This window comes from Nematolebias whitei, chromosome 1, assembly GCF_014905685.2.
Source record: "Nematolebias whitei isolate Nwh7 chromosome 1, NemWhi1, whole genome shotgun sequence".
Classification (NCBI taxonomy): domain Eukaryota; kingdom Metazoa; phylum Chordata; class Actinopteri; order Cyprinodontiformes; family Rivulidae; genus Nematolebias; species Nematolebias whitei.
This window is the reverse complement of record NC_056498.1, coordinates 51,169,064-51,190,045: the sequence shown is the minus strand read 5'-3', so window position 1 is coordinate 51,190,045 and position 20,982 is coordinate 51,169,064. Positions and strand designations below refer to the sequence as shown.

The following is a 20,982-nucleotide window of genomic DNA, read 5'->3' as shown; positions in this document are numbered from 1 at the left end:
GCTGTCTCTCGACTCCCAGCAGTGCTGTCTGGACAGGGAGGCAAACTGAATCCATGTTTTGAGAATTTAGATTATTTAAAGTCAGTCTCTGCAACTAAACGTTGGTGGGTCAGGCCCTCTGGACGGTTTCTTTCTTATTTCGTTCTTATTCTTTCAGTCTCTGTCTCGTATTTTTCTACCTGGATTATCGAGCATGAATCAGGATTTTCCATAAAATGCAGAAAGAATTAGTTTTGCAGTCCTGTTAAGTAAACTCCACTGACCACCGTGAGGAGCATTTCTTGCAGATGGGCACTAAAGTCGTGCAGGTTTGTGTGTTTCTTGTGTGACATCATGCTCGGTGTTTAGTCAGAAGCACTGACCTGAATGTGCAAGGCTTTATAAATAAACTCTGTCGTAGTCACAGCTTTTAGATTTTCCAGTCGTGTGCACATTTGTTGTATCAAAAAACAGACATCTAAGCCGTGCACGTGATTTCTTTTTTCCAACACGTTTGTTACAGTTATCTCATGAGCAAGGCTGTGGGAAGTAGAGGTGAAGAGGGTGCTGCAACACCCCCTGAAGTATGCCAGAGGACACGCATAAATGCAGTTAAATGATTAATGGAAGCTTGAATAACATGTTTTTTTGTTTGCTGCATGTTTAAACTCCAGTTCAGTTTTTATTATTTTTAGTTTTGTAACTCTGGTATTGTGTGTGTGCAAACTTCTACAACCACTTTAAACCATAACAAAGTGAAGAGACTAGCATTAGGTCTTGATGGTGATTTTATTGATGCCGTCAGTCCAATTTTTACATGTTTTTAATGTCCGTGTTCAGAAATGTCAACGTGTACTGCTACTGCTAGCGTGCATTTATCTGCATGTATTTGGTTTGTGGATGTTTAGAGACAAACGGTTCAAACGTGCACGCACATCCCACCTTGCAATCTATACAATCCCACGGCCATGCCCGTAAGAGATTAACAAAATTCTCAGTCCTGACTTGTTCTCTACGGTTGCCCTAAGGTGTAAATGAACAGCATTTGAAAAAAAACAAAAACAGAATTGCATTAAGCCAAACCAGAAGTGTTATTTTTTTTGTACTTTATTAACACGATGAAACAGAAGAATGTACAGTACACACACAACGGGCATAAAGTTAGCAGGCTAGCCTTTAGCCTGTAGAAATGGAGAGCAAAGTTTTGTTCAAGCTTAAAGAAAAAGATATGACGCTGGAAAAATGCAGCAGGATTAGGGTTAGAGCTTGAACAAAACATAGCTCTCCATTTCAACAGGCTAAAGGCTAGCCTGCTAACCGTACCTCCATTGTGTGTGCTAGCCGGATAACTGCATCTACGTTGTGTGTGTACTGTACATTGTTCTGTTGTTCTGTTTTATGTTGTTAATAAAGTAAATAAAAACACACACACACACAAAAAAAACACCACTTCTGGGTTGGCTTAATGTAATTCCATTTTTTCAAATGTAATTCCGTTTTTTTTCAAATGTGATTCAGTTTTTTTTTCAAATGTGATTTTGTTTTTTTTCCAAATGTGATTCAGTTTTTTTCAAATGTGATTCAGTTTTTTTCAAACGTGATTCCGTTTTTTTCAAATGTGATTCCGTTTTTTTCAAATGTGATTCAGTTTTTTTCAAATGTGATTCCGTTTTTTTCCAAATGTGATTCAGTTTTTTCCAAATGTGATTCTGTTTTTTTCAAATGTGATTCAGTTTTTTTCAAATGTGATTCAGTTTTTTCAAATGTAATTCCGTTTTTTCCAAATGTGATTCAGTTTTTTTTCAAATGTGATTCAGTGTTTTTCAAATGTGATTCAGTTTTTTTCAAACGTGATTCAGTTTTTTTTTATGTGATTCTGTTTTTTTCAAATGTGATTCAGTTTTTTTCAAATGTGATTCAGTTTTTTCAAATGTAGTTCCGTTTTTTCCAAATGTGATTCAGTTTTTTTTCAAATGTGATTCAGTTTTTTCCAAATGTGATTCAGTTTTTTTCAAACGTGATTCAGTTTTTTTCAAATGTAATTCCGTTTTTTTTTCAAATGTGATTCAGTTTTTTTCAAATGTGATTCCGTTTTTTTCCATATGTGATTCAGTTTTTTCCAAATGTGATTCTGTTTTTTTCAAATGTGATTCAGTTTTTTTCAAATGTGATTCAGTTTTTTCAAATGTAATTCCGTTTTTTTCAAATGTGATTCAGTTTTTTCCAAATGTGATTCAGTTTTTTTCAAATGTGATTCCGTTTTTTCAAATGTAATTCCATTTTTTTCCAAATGTGATTCAGTTTTTTTCAAATGTAATTTCGTTTTTTTTTTTTTTTTTCAAATGTGATTCAGGGTTTTTTTCAAATGTGATTCAGTTTTTTTCAAATGCGATTCAGTTTTTTTCAAATGTGATTTCGTTTTTTCAAATGTGATTCCGGCCACTTCCGCTTCGGCCACTTCCGCTTCGACCACTTCCGCTTTGGCTTAATGTAATTCCGGGTTTTTTTTCAAATGTTGTTCATTTACACCTTAGGGCCACCGTACTTCTCCAATGAAGCAACTCGTCCGCCATGCCTGTTCTGTTTTCTATTTGCATGTGCGCGTGTGTGTGCGTGTGTAATTTCAACCCCTAAAACCAACTTGTGTTCACCTCAACTGACGGCGGTGATTCGTTTTTGGTAGCATAGGATGCAAAGATGGGAAGTCAGATGATTATACAAATACCAGGTCAGTTGTCACCTCATCACTGCCTGTCCATCACTTCACATGACCCATCTTCTAGGCTCTTGGGTTTGGAGAGGCCCCAGATGTCTCCGGTTTGAGCGTATGAGTGTACCGTTTCCTGCCCTGCACCTGACCTCCGACGACAAAATAGCCCAGCCAAAAAAACAAACCTTCAAACTTATCTGGATGCTTTAGTTTTAATATCTATGTTTTAAAACTGTACGGAGTTTGGCTAAAATGGTACTGAAGGTGAGCAGCTTAACAAAATGTACCAGATTAGTTCACAGTTACAAGCAGTGCTCAGTCCAGTTCAAATTCACACACTAGTAAGTTGAAAGGTGTAAATAGACAAAAAGTCGTCAATTCCAGCACGATTCTCCCAAATTATCTTTTCTCCTGTTCATTTTCTGGTCCTGCTTCTATTAATTAATAACAAATGTCTACTACCATTAAAATGTCCAAACAATATACTACTTACCCCTGCAAAGCACTGAGACTTTTCCACATTTAGAGTATTATTCCCTCCCTGAACTTTGTCAAGCCCCTCCAACGTGTGTTTACTGTCAGACCAATGTTTCTGTCCCGTCTCCTGAGGAGCCCCCCGGCTTCTCTGTGACTATTTTAGCTCTGGACGCAGGACAGGATCAGACGTGGACAAGACCGTGGGGAGGGAGGGAGAAAGATGGGTGAGGGGAGGGGACCAAACTGTAGCTGGGGAAGCCATGTCAGCTTAGGGAGGTGCTGGGTGCAAACAAACGCAGACAGGAGGTGGCAGACCTTGTAGCTGTAATGAGTTTAAATTGCTTTGGGTTTTTTTTTTTTTGCAACCCTGATGGTACTCATTGCAAAGTCATGAAGACTGGTAAAAAAAAAAAAAAAGAAGCAAAATTAGCACTTTTCTTCTCATATTAATGGATTATATTTTATATAATGTGTATATATTTACTCTCAAATATGTGGAGTGTAATATGCAGATAAATGCGCTTTGTGTACATTGAGTGCATACCTGCATTTCAGAATTGCAACTTCATCCATTACAGGTGCTGGTCATAAAATTTGAATATCATGAAAAAGTTTATTTATTTCAGTAATTCCATTCAAAAAGTGAAACTTGTATATTATATTCATTCGTTATACACAGACTGATATATTTCAAATGTTTATTTCTTTTAATGTTGATGATTATAACTGACAACTAATGAAAACCCCAAATTCAGTATCTCAGAAAATTAGAATATTAAGACTAATAAAAAAAGGATTTTTAGAAATGCTGTCCTACTGAAAAGTATGAACATGTACAGCACTCAGTACTTAGTTGGGGCTCCTTTTGCCTGGATTACTGCAGTAATGCGGCATGGCATGGAGTCGATCACTCTGTGGCACTGTTCAGGTGTTATGTGAGCCCAGGTTGCTCTGATCGTGGCCTTCAGCTCTTCTGAATTGTTGGGTCTGGTGTATCACATCTTCCTCTTCACAATACCCCATAGATTTTCTATGCGGTTAAGGCCATGCAAGTTTTTTGGCCAGTTAAGAACAGGGATACCATGGTCCTTAAACCAGGTACTGGTAGCTTTGGCACTGTGTGCAGGTGCCAAGTCCTGTTGGAAAACTAACTCTCCTCTCTTCCTCCAGACTCTGGGACCTTGATTTCCAAAGGAAATGCAAAATTTACTTTCATCAGAGAACATAAATTCAGACCACTCCAGTCCCAGGTGAGACGTTTCTGACACCATCTCTTGTTCAAAAGTGGCTTGACACAAGGAATGCGACAGCTGAACCCCTTGTCTTGCATACGTCTGTGCGTGGTGGTTCTTGAAGCACCGACATCCACTCTTTGTGAATCTCCTCAACATTTTGGAATGGGTTTTGTTTCACAATCCTCTCCAGGGTGCGGTTATCCTTTTTGCTGGTACACATTTTTCTACCACATTGCTTCCTTCCCTTCGCCTCTATATTAATGTGCTTGGACACAGAGCTCTGTGAACAGCCAGCCTCTTTAGCAATGACCTTTTGTGTCTTGCCCTTCTTGTGCAAGGTGTCAATGGTCGTCTTTTGGACGACTGTCAAGTCAGCAGTCTTCCCCATGATTGTGTAGCCTCCAGAAGTAGACTAAGAGACCATTTAAAGGCCTGTGCAAGTGTTTTGAGTTAATTAGCTGATTAGAATGTGGCACCAGGTGTCTTCAATATTGAACCTTTTCACAATATTCTAATTTTCTGAGATACTAAATTTGGGGTTTTCATTAGTTGTTGGTTATAATCATCAACATTAAAAGAAATAAACATTTGAAATACATCAGTCTGTGAGTAATGAATGAAAATAATATACGGATTTCACTTTTTGAATGGAATTACTGAAATAAATTAACTGTTTCATGATATTCTAATTTTATGACCAGCAACTACCTGTGCAAACTCTTTCAAACTGAACCATTTGATATAGTTCAGGGTAACATTTTTATTTAAATTTAATTTAATTTTGATTTCATAGTTTACTGTGAGTACCTTTAATATTTGTCATGATGTAACATACGAGACTGGATTCACACAAACACAATCCAAATGCAATAAACCCACATGCACGTAAAATCAAAGTCAACTCATCTGAAAATGAGAGCAAGCAGACTCGCGTCTACTATCTGCTGTATTTAAAGGCCACTTTCAGCTGCAACAGACCGAGCGTCATCCCTATAAATAGCATTGATTTGATCAGCTGTTAAGATTTATCACTTCTTCATTCGCCTTGCTTGTGCCTCCTCCCATTTAGAGAGTTGAGCAAATTAATCAGACACAAACTGCCCAAACTCTGTGGGATTTGTCAGCCCATGCCTCCCATCCTGCTCCACTTGGAGCATCACCCTCAGCTCCTCCCGTCCTGTCATCTCAGCTCCTTTTTATTGCCCCTCCTCCAACACAAGAACATGCTTTCCCCTCTCCGTGCGGAAAAGGCTCCGCTCCCAGTTCGATCCACTCCTCCTTGAATGAAGCAACAGTGCAAACATGCCAGCATTCAGCACAGCACCTCAGTTTACCTGTTTGCGTGGGATTCTGATGCAGCTCCCCATCTTGTATTCCATACCCTCCTCTGGTGAAGTAACCCTGGCACTACACGGCTGGCAGAACACCTTTTTGCAGAACTGCATCGTTGTCGGTCGCACTCAGCATTGCCAGATCGCTGCAGAAGCTACGAGTGCACGCCTCCGTGTCTGCACGAGTGTGCCTCAGTGACGAACTCTGCCCGTGGTCTTCCTGTGACATGTATATTCAAAGCCATTGTTACATAAAGTCCAAATGAACGTGAGGAAAGGAGCCTCTCTGCAGCCCGAGGTCCAGCTGGGCTTCACATCACTGCACAGGGGGAGCAGACCGGAGCCGTTTTGGAGGGAAACAATCCAAGAGAGGGAGAAATGGGAGGCAGTGCAACGTGTGCCTGTCCCTTTAAAAGACAGGAAAGATGCAAGAGTGCTCAACGTGATGATCGTGTGTTCAACCACATGAATCTAATCAATCAGCCGAAACAGAACAAGAGATGCCACAGAATGTCTGAGTCTTCTTTGTTCCAATTTTTTATTAAGCAAAATATATTTTTATATATGTACAAAAAAAAAAAAACAGGAGTCCTGTTTTACAAATTTTCTCCAAGTATCACAACTGTAAACAACGCGACGGATATTTTTTAAGAAGCTAAACCAGAAGAGATTAACGAGGAACATAAGAGAATCTTTAAACTGGACAAAAAAACAAAAACAGGCCAGTCATTTGTGGAAACTTCAGTAGAAGGGAACAAAAAATAGTTGTGTAAAAATCAAAGACACGAATGAATTTTAAAAAGGCTTCGACTAAAACTGGGAGCTATATAACGTTTTGTAGAAAAGACAGGGCGGTCCGTCACTCGTTCTGCGTCTCTGGAGGTGGAATCATGGGCTCTCTGATCTCAAAAACATCGACAATGTCCTGAGAAAGAACAAACAGGAAGTCAAAGTGCATAATATCTTTGATTTCTTGTTTTGCTTCACATTAATTACTGTGCAACCAAATGAAACCTCTCACCTTCCATATCTTTGGACTCAGAGAAATGATGCACTGCTTGCGGGTGGAAGAACCTGCAGCTTCCACCTGCCCCTCCTCTACCGGCGCTGGGACGTGAAATAAAACTGCGTTACCTCAGGACACTTCGGTTATTCTGCAATCAGACTCGAACAAAATGTTCTCACCTATACAAGGCAGCTTATCTTCATCCAGATACATCCGGGCCAAACCATCCTGAAACAGACGTTTTTACACATTACGGCCACAAGAGGGCAGAGAAGATGATATGAAAAATAAAAAATAAAACCTCAAAGTGTCACTTACCCTGATCAGAAAAGAAAAGTGGAAAATGTTCTCCACTGTCCGAGAAAATGAGTTGGGGTCGACGACAAACTCGTAGTACGATACGGGTGCTGATGCTGTGATGCAAACACACACACACACGAGCAAATCATTGACGCAACGAGGCTGTTGAACACGAGTGATGTGTGGCTCTGAAAGATGTCGTGGTGCATTCAGGGGCGGTCAGGAACACCTGAGACCATACTCTTATAATGTGATAAATATGTTCAGGTGTTGCTTCAACACCAACTGCAGGACTCGTGGCACTGAGCGCAAGAAACGGAGCTCCTACGGTGATGCTTTATCAATCTTCTGGGTCACAAAAAATATCAATAATAAATAGGGACGCACGATATTATCAGCATGGTATCGGTATCGGACGATATTAGCGATAAAGTTAAATATCGGACACAGGCCAATGCATCAAAAAAACTCACTGATATAAAAGGCTTCTGTTTTAAGTTCATTTTTAATTCAAGAAACTGTCAAGTGCCGTATATCTAATAATGCACTACTACTCATGCACTTTTCACGTGTCGCTTGCGAACCGGTTGGGTATAAATCTGTTCATGTGTTAGAGAGTAAATGTGATGAATAAATTGGACATTAAACATAATCCAAGTTGAAGTGTTGCATCATTTTCAGCCCCTTTTTGGCATCTGCATTTGGTAACAAGCCAAACTGACAAAGACCATCCAGAATAATGTAGTATTTTAATTTCACAGCAGAGAAAGCTAGTAGTCTCTGTGAGTAGATTTAGGGGGAAAATATTGGTATTGGTATCGGTTATCGGCCAAAAATCCAATATCGTGCATCCCTAATAAATATAATTAGCGGCTCAATGAGACTAACCTGTATAAATAAAGGTTGAATGAAACGTCAGCATTAGTGCTAGTCTCATTTTAAATGTTTGACTGTTTAAAGCTGAAGAGAGCTAAAGTGGTCACTCAGGATATTTGAGAACAGACCATAATATCACATGTGAACATAAAGCTGTCAGAGCTTTATCAGTCACACATGTTGATATGAACAGATTTAAATCCCCTCAGTGATGCTACAGGGACAGTGTGGATTTGAAACTCACGATCATCTTGGTGATAACTCTTCAGAAAACCAAGGATTCGTTCAACTTCTTTCTCCGTTGCCTCTTGATGAGATTCTTCCATTTTCTTCAGCTGACAACAAAATACAAGACAATTTCGTTTCACCTCATGCACCGCATGCGATGTGAAGGACAACAAAGAACCTTAAATACAGTTAGAATGAGCGAAAATACTATCTATACATCATTTTATAGAAAATGTGCGTAAATAAATGCTTAATAAAACAGTTGGAACAGTTGAAGGAGTGGCTGCTAAGTTTATATCATGAATACGGTTGATTTCTTAAGGAATAATAGAGAAAGCCACGGCTGTTTGTGCACAGAGATGGAATGGAGACAGAGATGGTGAGAGTTGAACTACCTGTGTGGGCATTATTCTTTGGGCCTCCTTGCTGGGAACTCTTCTTTGTCTTTCTACTCTCTGCTTAGGAGGAGGAGGTTCTGCGTGGAAGGATCCCATCCTGTTGAAACCCCAAACAAAGTCAGGCACAACAAACAACTAAACACTTTAATCTGCGTAGGTTTAGGAAATAAAAACAAAATATCTGATACTGCACATAAAGATATACTTGAACACAACCATGCGGAAAACAGATTTTTGTTGATTTGTTTTATTGTGGAAAGAACATATTTCTCTGCAAAATTAAAGTAAATGTTTCTTCGTTGGCACCTTTGAGGAAAAAATGTAACGTTTATTTGCAGCGACTTTGTCTTTTTCCTCCGCACCGACTGCTCTGCTGTGATCAGCTGGAGCTGATGTGTAACACATGGACATCGTTGTTGTTTCTGTGGTATGCGAGATCTTTAACGAACATCTCTGCATGATAAATCTCGACACGTCAAACTCCACCAGGGAACAACTTGATGAAACCATGCAAATTTCCTTCAGCTTGAATTTCTTTAAATGCTGAATTACTTCCTCTGTGCATTGTACTTCGTTCAGTACCAAGTCCTGGTGTTTAGGTAGCAGCTGGTACGTAACATTTGTTGGTACTCACATGTAGTGGAAAGTGGGCGCCGTCCTGAAACAGCACTCTGTGCTCTTTGCCAGTCTGTGCCAGGCATCTTTAGGCAGGTAGCCATCACCCAGAGCTTCATTTTGCTGATCGTCCTCCTCGTCCTCCAGTCGGTTGAGACCCATGAAGGACAACTGTCCAAGAAATAAAGACACAAACTGTTTCAACTGCATTCGTTCGTAGAGAAAGAACTGCACTCTACACACGTCTCCTCTGTTTTAGACCTTCGCAACATTTGGGACCAGTGCTGTAAACCCAGGCAAACATCAGAAAGAGTGAACAAATGCAGTAAACGTACCAGATGCTCTGCGAAAGCCGTAGGATCAAAGGCGCTGCCCTCAGCAAACAGCTGGCTGGCTTTCTCCTTTCCCAAGTCTGTGGCCACGACAAGGAGCTGAGCATCAAGAGCGGCTTCTCTCGCCTGCCGAACTGCCAGAGAACAGACGCGTCAAACATTCTGATCTGCAAATAAGCTGCTACTTCTTATACAGCTTTTGCGTTACCATTTTCCAACGTTACAACCAACGTAAATTATCAGAGAGTACATCAAACCTACCATCTTTAAAAAGCTTGTTTGCCTCTTCTAGGACTTCTGTGAGTCTGTTGTTTGATGGACTCAGCATGTCTTCTCTGTTCTCTGGGTTAAAAAGAGAAAAAGGATATAAGGAGGAGTGTCGGAACGGTTTGTTTTGAAGACACTCAGTTAAGCTGCCGCTCAGTAATCACGTTGTACGGAGTTGATGAGGTCTCTGTATTTGCTCCGTATTTCTCTCCTGAGGCCCTGGTCGTTGTCGTCGTCCTCGTCCTGCAGCCCGGCCGGGCCGGAGTGGACACCCGAGTCCTCCCCATCACCAAGCTCAGCTCTCCTCCGACCAGAAAAGCCGTTCTGCCGGGGGCTCTCCTCGTCTCCGCCAGATTTGGACCTCCTCATCTTCTGTCGGTTTTTATTAGAGGGTCAGCCAGGAGCTACGAACACAAAAACGTTCATGTTTAGGGAAACGTCAAGACTTTAATGTCGTCAACTGGCATGAAAACAAACTGGTCGACTAAACTCAACTCAGTTCAACCTTTATTTATACAGGTTAGTCTCAGAACTCTCATCTTGAGCGAACATGAAGGCGACTGTGGAAAGGAAAAACTCCCTCATGAGTAAGAAAGAAGTTTTAAACAAAGAAAACAGATGGCAACAGTAGACAATCATATAAAATGAAAACTAGATAGAAGAAACGATATAAATAATCGAAACAAAACCAGCTACATTATAAAGCGATGTACTAAAAACAGGAACATGTCTGCGTTGGTTTTTGCCACGACTAAAGATGTTCAGTGAATTCTGTATCGAGCAAGCCGTTAAGACAGTTTTGTTAAAGGTTGTTGAAGGAAAAAATAAAATAAAATCTTTACCTTATCGCGTAAACTTGAGACTGCCAAAGGTAGACCAGCTCGAATTAACTTCTCGCGCGCAGATCTAAACTAGCTAAACCGTTGCTAAGTGACGGCGACGATGTAACCGTTAAGGCTGCGTTTTAACTCGTCGAAGCACGACTTCCGTGCTGCTGTAAACCGAGTAAATATGCATGTATAAAAGTAAAGACAAAAGCAGCTTAAAGTAACAATTAGCATCCAAAACCCAGAACTTCAACAGTTCTAGCGTGCGGTGGACGTACAGGAAGTTAACTTGTGGTGTGAAATGTGTCCCTTCAAAATAAAAGCAAATCGCAAACTTGACGTTGACACAAGAAAAGAGTTTATATAAAAGGAAAAGAGAAAGACTGTAAGACTGAATTAAAAATATATACTTGTTTGTAAAAAATAAATAACGTCACACGTGTACAGCCCGATTTGTTTGAAATTGTTCAGAAAAGACAATTGAGGAAATTGTGAACAGTGAACCCTCTTGCTTCAGTTCAGCCGTCTTCATCTCTGGTTTGAGTTTGTTACGGTTAGTTATCAATGCGCATGCGTAAAATTAGGCGCCGCGACTCCAAATACTGTAATTTCAAATATTAATGTCTATGGTTTCAAAGCTTTTACACCGAGTTTTTATTGATTGTTGTATACAAACGTAACGTAAAACAAAGTACTGACTTTGAGCATGCGCATTAGTAACTGTAAAAGTTCACAAGTTCTAAAATGTATTTATTTATGTATTTACTTATTTGTCGCTGACGTTGGTTTTACATCAATGAAAGAAGTTAAACTTTTAACCAGTTGTAGATTATTAATAAGTTGTTATTATAATCATCATTATTTGTTATTGTAGAATGGCGCATAAGTAAAATTACATGAAAAAAAACCACAAGTATGGCATTCAGACAGGAAGTGACAAGTTGAAAGCCACCGCCCATTTTTTTGTTGGTTCAACTTCCGGCTTCCGGTTTGTGCTTTTCTCTCTCTCTCTCTTTCTCATGACTGTTGTAATAAATTTACTATAATACTATTCATATTTATAATTAATTTCATTGTGTTTTATCTTATTCTTATGTAAACTAAAAAAAAGTACAAAGTTTGGGACATAATTTGTATGACAGTTTTGAGAAAAAAATAAATTTTAGAGCCACTGAGATTTATTCTACAGTTACATTTGTAATGTTATTAAACTGGACTTTTAGCTCTGCCCCGCTATATTAATATAAAACGTGTTAAACCTTTTCTCTGTTACTGAGGTGGAGCCATGACGAAAAGACTCAGCTAATCCCCTCCTGACCTCCTTAGCTGGACAGAAACTGCAGGTGAACTGCTCTCCTTCTGAGTGAGTGAGCCTGTCATCCAGAACTTTTAAGATGGGGGAGCTGAGGTCCAGTCCCCCTGCTTTCTGTCTGGGCCAGAAGAACTTGGAGTCAGCTGGAACAGAAAGGTGCCGCTCAACAAGTCAGCTCCCACAGGAGTCCTGCACTCCTCTCGCAATAAAACCGGTTCAGCTCCTGATAAAATCACTGAACGAGCTGATTGTGGAGCAGAGGGAGGTGCCCTTTGAGGCGATGAGGGTTATGCACGAATCCTATGAAAAACAAAGAACGAAGGCTTTGAAGGAGTGTCGCAGCAGGGAGGAGGACGGGATTATCCTGGCATCAGGGAGCAGGTGGCCCAGGAGTAATGTTGCTTCAAACTTGGAGGTTTCGCCAGACACCAAAGTGAAGGAGAACCCCTCAGACTCATGGACACCAGAGCCCATTCCATATGCTGATCTGTGCTTTAGGGGGAAGCTGGCCTGTAGGTCCAGCTGCTCTGCTGCTGAAAGGAGAGACCCCGAGAGGAGCACAATCAGCAGCTTAAACCTGGGAGACCTGAGGTGCTCCCCAGCTACGGAGGTGAAGCTGCAAAGGCTCACTGCAGAAATAAAAAGGAAGACGTGTGTCACAGTGTCAGAGAGGGATCGCAAAATAGCAGCTATCATGCTGGTGAAACACGAAGAGGAGCAGGATCGTCTGAAGCTCTCACAGCAGGAGGAGCAGAAGCACCAGGAGGTTCGCAGGCAGGAGGAGGCCCAGCAGGCCCAAGCAGAAAAAGAGCTAAGGAGGAAACTGAGGCAGAGTATGAAGCGCTGGAACAAGGAGCTGGAGGCCCGCAGGAGGCTGAGGCAACGTTGGGAGCAGGAGAAAACAAGGCAGCTGGAGCAGGAGGTACTGCTCCAAGAGGACCGCTGGAAGAGGCTGAAGGAGGAGGTGGATGCACAACGCAAAGAAAAGTTGGAGGGTGCACTGAGAGAGGCAGAGGAGCGCAAACACTGCCAGGAGAAGCTGCTGAGAGAGAAGGAGGAGTTTGAGAAGAGGGAGCAGGAGAGAGTGCGACAGGCAGCAGTAGTGATGGGGGAGAGGGCCTGTAGGAGCAAACTGCAGCAGGAGAAGAAGGAGCAGAAGAGACTGCAGGAGGAGAACCGCAGGGAGCTGCTGAGGCACATCCTGCTCAAGAAACGGCTGGAGCAGCAGATGGAGGAAGAGGAGGCACAAATGATGAGCGCACTGCAGAAAAATCTGCAACGCTCCTCTGAGAAACGAGCCCAAGTGGTGGAGGCGCAGCTGAGGAGGCGGCAGGAGCGCTCTGCTCGGGAGCAGGAGCAGCTTCAGAGAGCCCAGCTGAGGGCCAAGCTGCAAAACATCCAGCAGCTCACAGGCAAACACCTCCTGGTCCAAACGAGCCAGCGCCGCATGGAGAGAGCGGCTCTGAACGCCTCCTCGCTGCTGAGGAGCAGAGCTCAGCAGACCCGAGAACACAACCAGCACAGGGAGAACCGCCACCAGAGACTCAGGGAGGAGATCCAGAGAGAGGAGGAGGCCACGACGAAGGCCAGAGAGAGCTGCCTTTCTGTGAAGGAGTGGAAGAGGGAGAGGCTGCTGAGACAGAGACAACAGATTCACGAGGAGGCGCAGAGGCTGACTCGAGCCTCCTTCTACATGAGGGAGGGAGTGAGGCAGCAGACACACAGTCGAACCTTTGATCAGATGGCTCTGGAGGCTCAGCTGACGGCCTCCATACGATGCATGAAACTATGAGACAGGATCATGCCGAACAGACGTGTTTCAGAACAAAACGTTCATCCAGTGAGAAAACCAGTAAAGACCCAGGACTGTTGGACAGGTCTTACATCAGACAAGATCCCCGTTCAGAGTCCAGCAGCTGGTCTCCATCCAGTACCCAGTAACAGCATCCAGTTCCTGTCGGTTTACAGACTGTTGTTGAAAGAAGACGAGATGTTTCAGTGGTAAACATTCAATTCAAAATATCCTGATGCATGCTTTTAAACCCCAAAATACATTACGGCAAAGACTGGTTCATCCCAAAGATCCAGTCCCCCGGCACAAACAGAGCAATGTTGTGTATGCTGTTCAGTGTCAGGAGGGCTGTGATCAGTCTTACATCGGGGAAACTAAACAGCCACTGGCCAAAAGGATGGCCCAGCACAGAAGATCAACATCATCAGGCCAGGACTCTGTGGTCTACACTCATCTCCAGGCCAGCGGTCACTCTTTCAGGGATGAAGATGTTCACATCCTGGACAGAGAGGAACGATGGTTTGAGAGAGGAGTAAAGGAGGCCATCTTTGTGAAAAGAAACCGTCCATCATTAAACAGGGGTGGAGGCCTCCGGGTTCAACTGTCCCCCTCTTACAATGCTGTGATTGCTAGTATCACTCAGCCCTCTGTGAACAGTAAACAGCCATCAGTGTGCTAATGATCCATTGTTAGGCTGATGGTCCTTCTTGAGCATGTGATCAGCTGGTTTTGGTTGTCAGCAGCAAAACTGGTTGATCCACTCTGTGAAGGTGCTATTTAAGAGACTGAGCTGAATACAGCTCCTCAGACTGAGGAAGTCTCTCGGATGAGAGACGAAATGTTTCTACATTTTTTTGTTGATTTGCTTTGTTTTGTTTTTTTGAATGTCCAGAGGACCAGATTTAACTTTTTTAGATTCAATTCAAAACTACTTCATTAACCCCAGAGGGAAATTAAATCTTGTTGTAGCTCATCCTGGTTTCATTCAAGAGTGTTTCTAGATGCAAATGGCTGAACAGGAAGGATCTCGTCTGTCTTGGAACAGATCTGAAGAAACTGCAGATGTTGATAGGTCAACTTGGACTTGGTGGGTTAGGACCACTTGGATCTTGGGCAGAACTCCTCCCTGAACGATGGTCTCTCCTCCCAGCAGCTTGCTGAGCTTCTCGTCATTGCAGACAGCCAGCTGCAGGTGTCAAGGGATGATCCTGGTCTTCTTGTAGTTACAAGCCACGTTTTCCACCAGCTCCAGGATCTCGGCGGTCAGATGCTCAAGCACCTCCGCCAGGTAGACAGGGATGCGTCCACGGCACCTCCTTTTTCCACCTTCTTTTTAAAACATGACCCTGGATCAATTTTTTGAGATGTATTAATGAAGTAAATGTATAAATTAAGTGAATGAGAGGGAGGTCAGTGGAACAGTGAGGCTACAAGGAGCAGAGGTCACAAAGGTGCAGGACTTCAAGAACTTGGGGTCCACTGTTCAGGAAAACGAGGAGTGTGGGAAAGAAGTGAAGAAGAGAGGATGGATGGAGTGGATGGAGAAAAGTTTCAGGAGTGATTTGTGACAAAAGGGTGTCAACAAAGGTCAAAGGAAAAGTTTACAAGACAGTGGTGAGACCAGCTATGTTGTCTGGTCTGGAGACAGAGACATGGACAAAAAGACAGGAGACGGAACTGGCAGAAATGAAGATGTTGAGGTTCTCCTTAGGAGTGACAAGGATGGATAAGATTAGGAATGAGATCATCAGAGGTACAGCACAGGTTGAACAACTGGGAGATAAAGTTAGAGACCAGACTGAGATGGTTTGGACATGTCCAGAGGAGGGACAGTGGGTATATTGGTAGAAGGATGTTAGAAATGCAGCTGCCAGGAAAAAGACAAAGAGGAGATCTATGGATGCAGTTAGAGAGGACATGGAGGTAGATGGAGTGAGGACAGAGTGAGATGGAGGAGGATGACTCCATGAAGAGGGAAAAGCCAAAAGATGTATCAGTGAAGTAAAACTCAAAGTTACGTTATTTCAAAAGGTATTATTTCTAGTTTCAACATTTCATAAGTCTACTACGTTTCATTGTGAATAAAATAAAGCTTTATTAGATGTGCGAGTCATTTCGTTTGATATACATTTACATTTTGCACGTCTACGTTTTCAGAACCGCGGTTGTGAAATTAGCGTTCTTTTGTTCTTGTAACTTAATCATTTTATTTTCGTGGACTCTTTGGGAAGTCCTGACCTCAAAAGCTGGGAACCAAAACTGAGTCGTTCGCCCAAAACGTTCAGTCATGCAAGTCTGTTTGAGCGACGAATCAGCAAGTTTGCGTCGTGTCGTCCAGCAGTATCTAGTGTTACACTCCCAGTGAACAAGTGAAATGTCCCAGAAGACCCTCGGGACGTCAGGCAGCAGCTGTGAGTTTTTAGCTGCCAGAAAGTTGAAGACGAAACAGTCAAGGGTTAAACTGTTTTGTGCAGCCATCAAATGAACCCTGGCATCACAGCCATTAAACAAGCTGCAGAGTGCAAATAAAGAGAACGACGGGTTAATGTTTGGCTGAACATTGTGTGGGTCAGAGTTTTACTGCATGACTGTCGTCCTGCATAGAAACTTCAATTTACTAGAAAAACCTCGCTCTCATTGACACTTTATTATTTTGGATTAATTATAACCACAAAAAGACTGTTAAATCTGGCCATTATTATACTATCATAGTTTTTAGTGAAAAACTGATCAAAACATTTTCTTTATTTTGATATTAATGCATTTAACGCAGGAGTTCTTGTTAAAATTATTCTGCTTGAGCAAATAAAGGTCCACTGCTTCAAGACAGTTACACAAATTGTAAAGAAACAGGCTTTTACAAAAGTAGAATGTTTTCGTTATTTTATTTTATTTTTGGCTTACGCCCAAGACGAAAGTGAAATCAGATCAGTGTTCTTGTAGCGTTCCAGGCGTAACAGCCGTTTGACTCGTAAAAGATGTGATGACTATTACAAAAACGAATTGAGGTCTTTCCCTGTTCCTGCAGGTGTCCCACTAAAACCAACTTGCTTTATTAGACGTGCACTTAAAGCTCGTTTTCAAACTAAATCTATGACCAAACACAACTTGATTTGGACCTCTAGCCTTTGTTATGCGGTTCTTTCTGAAAATCTTTCCAGCGAGCGTTCCAAAAGAGCTTCAACAATAAAAGTCCCTTTTCTATTCTTTTCTTGGAAGAGTTTCCATCAAGTGAGAATGTATGAAATATCCAGTTCCTTACACAAACTGGGAAGTTCTGTTGGTACGGGAACAACGGCGCAACCCAACACTCAGTTGCAGGAAAATCAGAGCACACCAAGTTTCCTTCTTCTAATTGGTCCAAACAGGAAGTCCTCCAACAGTTTTTCTTCCAGTCGAGATTGCACTAAAGTTTCTTTTTAGTCATCGTGCAGTCCGAAGGCCATCACGACCGGAAGCCCCACGCCGAGGATGAGCGTGAGGCTCTCCAGGAGCCCCAGGTGCCGCTGCCCGTGGCTCTCGGCTTCGGGGAGCTCCTGGAGGTCAGAGAGCGGCTCTTCTTTCCGGCTGTTGCTGATTTCAGGGAGAACGTGCACGGTGGCCACGTAGAGGAACGTCCCAGCTGAGAAGAGCATGCCCACGCCTGTGGCACTGAGCTGGTTCTCAGCAGAATTTCCAGACTGTGGACAGAACACACATCAAGTTGAAAAAAAGTTAAATAAAGCAGAACCAGCTGCTGAGGCTGAATATACGTGAAGTTCTTACCGAGTGCAAGATGAAGTAAGTGCTGATGGCAACTACCGGAGCTGCGGCTGAGAAGGCCAGTAAATGTCCCTGAATGTGTTTTTTCTCGAGGCCGGCGTGCATCAGAAAGGAGACCAAACCAAAAGCTGCAGGCGCCTGAAAGGCAAGAAAGATAAGCGGGTGATATGGCAAGCTCTTTGTGTATTTATTCCATATACTAAATAGCAAGTCTTTTCGCTACTTCGTTTCAACTACACTGCACTAGTTTCACAAAAACTCATACTAGTAATATATTTTGCCAACCAGTATGCTTTACTTTTTTAGTTGGAGAAGTTATACAAGTGAGCCAAAGTAGAGCTGCCGTTTCTAACCCGGGCCCGAAGCCCGGCCCGACCCAAATTTGGTCCGGGCCATGATAATGTGCTGGATGAGCGGACCGGGTCAGTGTTGGGCTTTTGATTGCGACAGCGGATCAGCTGTGATCCAGTTATATGTTAACATGGTTTGCCATACATCCACCAGCCGCACACAGCCATTTCACCACGAGCTGATCGGCCTTGAAAGAGGTAAAATAAAGTTCAGTTAAACCTCAGATGGGACTACACGGCCAGTGATCCATCGCCAAAATGGACGTTCATTCAGCCGCTGCACTCAGTGGGAACGCACGGCCGACGACCCAAACAGGTGAGAACCTAAAGCAGACATGTCAGAGCAGGGTCCATGTCTGAATAATGCAGAATGTAGGCAGAAGAAGGATTTAATGTGCTTTGACGGCCATGAAAGGACAAACATCCCCTCAGCTCTGATCTTCTGCCCCTTTTTATTCAGCCGCACGCGTCTGCCGACCATTAATAACTACGTATATAAGCAGTCAAAGCTTAACTAAAAATGTCAGGGTTTTTTTTCCGAGTTCGAACCTGTAATTACTGTTAATGGGTCGGCTGGGGATCGGAAATGATGGCTACGGGCTGGGTCGGATTGGATTTTTTGGGCCTGAATGCAACTCTAGGCCAAAGTCCTGCAGTTGCAGCCCAAATGTTCCAACTACGGTAGTTAGCTTGTTAACACTCTGGTGGACTACTGGACCAAACTAATCAACTACTATGTCATACAAATTAACAAAACCACCTTCATGCTAACTAGTCAACACAAATTATGCCTATTAGTTGACTAGTGATGTTCAAATATGCACACTAGTGGACTTGCTGACATTTTTCATTACAGTAGTTAAGTAATAAAAGACAGAAACTAGTCGACTAGTGAGCATTTTAGAGTTTAATTTAGTTGAAAAATATGAACATTTGACAATTTATAGTTGATTAATATAAATATTTTGTGTTGACTAGATAACATGCAAGGTTTGGACTTTTACTAGTTAACTTGTATGACACAGTCCTTGACTAGTCTGGTCTAGTGAGGCATAATGGTTGACTAGTACAACTTCTGCTGCAACAAGTTAGGCAAAAGAGTCATTAGTTGGCAAAAAGTTTCACTAGTAAGATTGTTTGTTGAAGTAGTGGGATCAAATGTGCAACTAGTTCTGTGTAGTTGTACATTTGATACTAAAGATAATGAATAAATACACAAATGGTTTGCCATACAGGGCATCGTGAGCTCTGAGGTTCATACAGCTGTATTTGACCAAGATGTCCTCTCACCTTGTGTAGAATGACGGCAAAAAATACGATGACTTGCACGGTCACCTGACCTGTGGCCACAGCAGCACCCAGAGCAAATCCATCAGCTGGGAGCAAAAATAAATATTAAACACCAAGACAATCAGGGTTTATCCATGTTCAGGTAACTAGAAGTCAAAACAATAGATGATTTATTTTGTGTGGGATTTTACCAAGCCAAATATTTCTTCTATGGACATTTTGATGTTAAACCTTGAGGCTAAAAATGAGCTCATTTGAAACAGCTCCAACAAGCTCACGCTAAGTCACATGAGGAACAAGAACAAGTGTGTTTTGTTGGGAATTTTTATATGCCTATTTCATGAAACTCCTTTATGTGCCTCATACAAACAAAGATCAATAGACATGCACCGCTGAACGTTTGAGGATTTACCTGCAGAATGAATGACCAGCCCCAGGGTGGCTGTGATGTGGACACGATTTGTCGTATGCACTGTTTGGTCTAAAATCAAACAATGACAAAGTTTAGATGAAACATATGAAGATTTATGGACACAAAACAAAACTGGTGTGAGAATTGTGCCAACTTGCCACGCGTGGAAAGGTAACCTCCAATCTGGTCAACGGCAAACATGAAGGTGAACCCGAACGTTAAAGCCACCCCGATGTAGAATCGAGGCGGGGTGGCTTCCTCTGAGGAAGAGTTTGTCTTTTCACTGGTGTTCAAACTGAGCAGCTCATCAGAGGAAGAGGAGGGTGCTGGACGGAACATGAAGGACAGGAAGAGCTTTTGAACAAATCCCAAATGAAAGACAACAAGCAGAACTCATTCAGACCGGTGGTTTAACCCCCACATCATCAATGGTTTCAAACGGTTACAACAAAACGCTAATTTGGTGGTTTGTATCACATCTGTTGCCATGACAACCAAAGGATGGGGGCGATTCTGATTCACTGAGGTTTAGCTCACCTCTCCATGAATCCTCCAGTAAACCCACACCTTCAGGGATGGTGATGGCGAGTGCTGTCCCACACAGGAGTCCTGCTCCCAGAATGGAAACAAACTGCAGGCTTTTCTACAAGGACCAAACATTTAGGCAGAAAAACTTTCAACACAATAAACAACGTTCGCAAAAGGATCGTTAACAAGAGACTGTAAACCAACAAACATACCTGGCATCCACATATGCAACAGTTCAGGTCTTAGGAGGTTAATGCACTCATATTCTATATTATATATAGAATGTGTGTAAGACATAGAATATACTGTATATATTCTATAATATATTTTAAAGTTACAGTTTATACATCAAAATTTAAGGTTTGTTGTCTTTCAGCCAGCATGTCTCGCGCGGTTGTAGGACTTAGTTTTCACTCACTTCCCCCTAGAACACAGAGTCCACACCCAAGCTTACAAAGTCTTCACTTGTATTTTGTCTCAAAAACATATTTTTAAACTGAAAGTGCTTTTTGACTTATAGCTCTGACATAAAACACTGCAGAAGCATGTGTGACCAGCTGGGTCTTCTGCGACTCACAGTTCAAAAACTAACTTTTAAGATACGATTTGCAGTTTTTGTACAGTGTCTATGTTACGACCCAGCCCAGCTCAGCCAGGAAAAGAGGAGGTATCATTAAAACCAGGTGGAAAGAGGTTTGGACTAAGAGTAGTGATTTATTTGGTCAGCTAACCAAAATTAAACAAAAGAGAGTAATTTTGGTCTAGGAGTATGATTCTTGCTTGGGATGCGAGAGGTCTCGGGTTCTTATCCCGGACGAGCCCCAATTAATGATACAATCCGGCTCAGCCAGGAAAAGGGGAGGTAACATTAAAGCATAGGCATCACAACCATTATATGTGATGGGGACGTGTCCCCCTCACATTCAAAAAATTTTAATTTGGACCCCCCCCCCCC

General features: G+C 42.3%; 4 protein-coding genes across 8 annotated transcripts in view; 1 reads left to right on the top strand and 3 right to left on the bottom strand.

Moving 5' to 3' along the window:
- Positions 1-6,049, bottom strand: part of tacc2 (transforming, acidic coiled-coil containing protein 2) — a 77,793-nt gene extending 71,744 nt beyond the window's left edge. For all 5 annotated transcript variants that reach the window (XM_037678337.1, XM_037678345.1, XM_037678353.1 and 2 more), the window contains exon 1: positions 5,736-6,049. In XM_037678337.1, coding sequence (XP_037534265.1) covers positions 5,736-5,846 — 111 coding nt within the window. In that variant the 5' untranslated portion in view covers positions 5,847-6,049. The remainder of the gene's footprint in view (positions 1-5,735) is intronic.
- Positions 6,050-6,558: 509 nt separating this feature from the next.
- nsmce4a (NSE4 homolog A, SMC5-SMC6 complex component) lies at positions 6,559-10,647 on the bottom strand. Its single transcript, XM_037678607.1, has 11 exons — positions 10,597-10,647; positions 9,919-10,158; positions 9,749-9,829; positions 9,491-9,621; positions 9,175-9,326; positions 8,538-8,637; positions 8,159-8,249; positions 7,057-7,151; positions 6,918-6,966; positions 6,754-6,839; positions 6,559-6,657 (listed from the first exon to the last, which is right to left on the bottom strand). The coding sequence occupies exons 2-11, from the start codon at positions 10,121-10,123 to the stop codon at positions 6,592-6,594; spliced, it is 1,056 nt and encodes a 351-aa protein (XP_037534535.1). The 5' UTR covers positions 10,124-10,158; positions 10,597-10,647; the 3' UTR covers positions 6,559-6,591.
- Positions 10,648-11,950: 1,303 nt separating this feature from the next.
- LOC119411490 (coiled-coil domain-containing protein 177) lies at positions 11,951-13,685 on the top strand. Its single transcript, XM_037678443.1, has one exon. The coding sequence runs from the start codon at positions 11,976-11,978 to the stop codon at positions 13,683-13,685; it is 1,710 nt and encodes a 569-aa protein (XP_037534371.1). The 5' UTR covers positions 11,951-11,975.
- A 3,354-nt stretch (positions 13,686-17,039) lies between these two features.
- Positions 17,040-20,982, bottom strand: part of LOC119424998 (CSC1-like protein 2) — a 31,730-nt gene continuing 27,787 nt past the window's right edge. Inside the window, exons 24-29 of the mRNA XM_037692555.1 lie at positions 20,037-20,142; positions 19,658-19,825; positions 19,500-19,568; positions 19,088-19,173; positions 17,451-17,585; positions 17,040-17,365 (exon numbers count right to left, since the gene is read on the bottom strand). Coding sequence (XP_037548483.1) covers positions 17,105-17,365; positions 17,451-17,585; positions 19,088-19,173; positions 19,500-19,568; positions 19,658-19,825; positions 20,037-20,142 — 825 coding nt within the window. The 3' untranslated portion in view covers positions 17,040-17,104. The remainder of the gene's footprint in view (positions 17,366-17,450; positions 17,586-19,087; positions 19,174-19,499; positions 19,569-19,657; positions 19,826-20,036; positions 20,143-20,982) is intronic.

What these genes read in the sequence shown, in the direction of transcription:
- nsmce4a (XM_037678607.1), bottom strand. Translation starts at nt 10,123, where the DNA reads ATGAGGAGGTCCAAATCTGGCGGAGACGAGGAGAGCCCCCGGCAGAAC. An exon ending in CCTCATCAACTCCGTACAAC is followed by an intron (nt 9,830 to 9,918) that starts GTGATTACTGAG and finishes TTTTTAACCCAG; the next exon opens with AGAACAGAGAAGACATGCTG. An exon ending in GAGTTATCACCAAGATGATC is followed by an intron (nt 7,152 to 8,158) that starts GTGAGTTTCAAA and finishes TTTGCATCACAG; the next exon opens with CATCAGCACCCGTATCGTAC.
- LOC119411490 (XM_037678443.1), top strand. Translation starts at nt 11,976, where the DNA reads ATGGGGGAGCTGAGGTCCAGTCCCCCTGCTTTCTGTCTGGGCCAGAAG.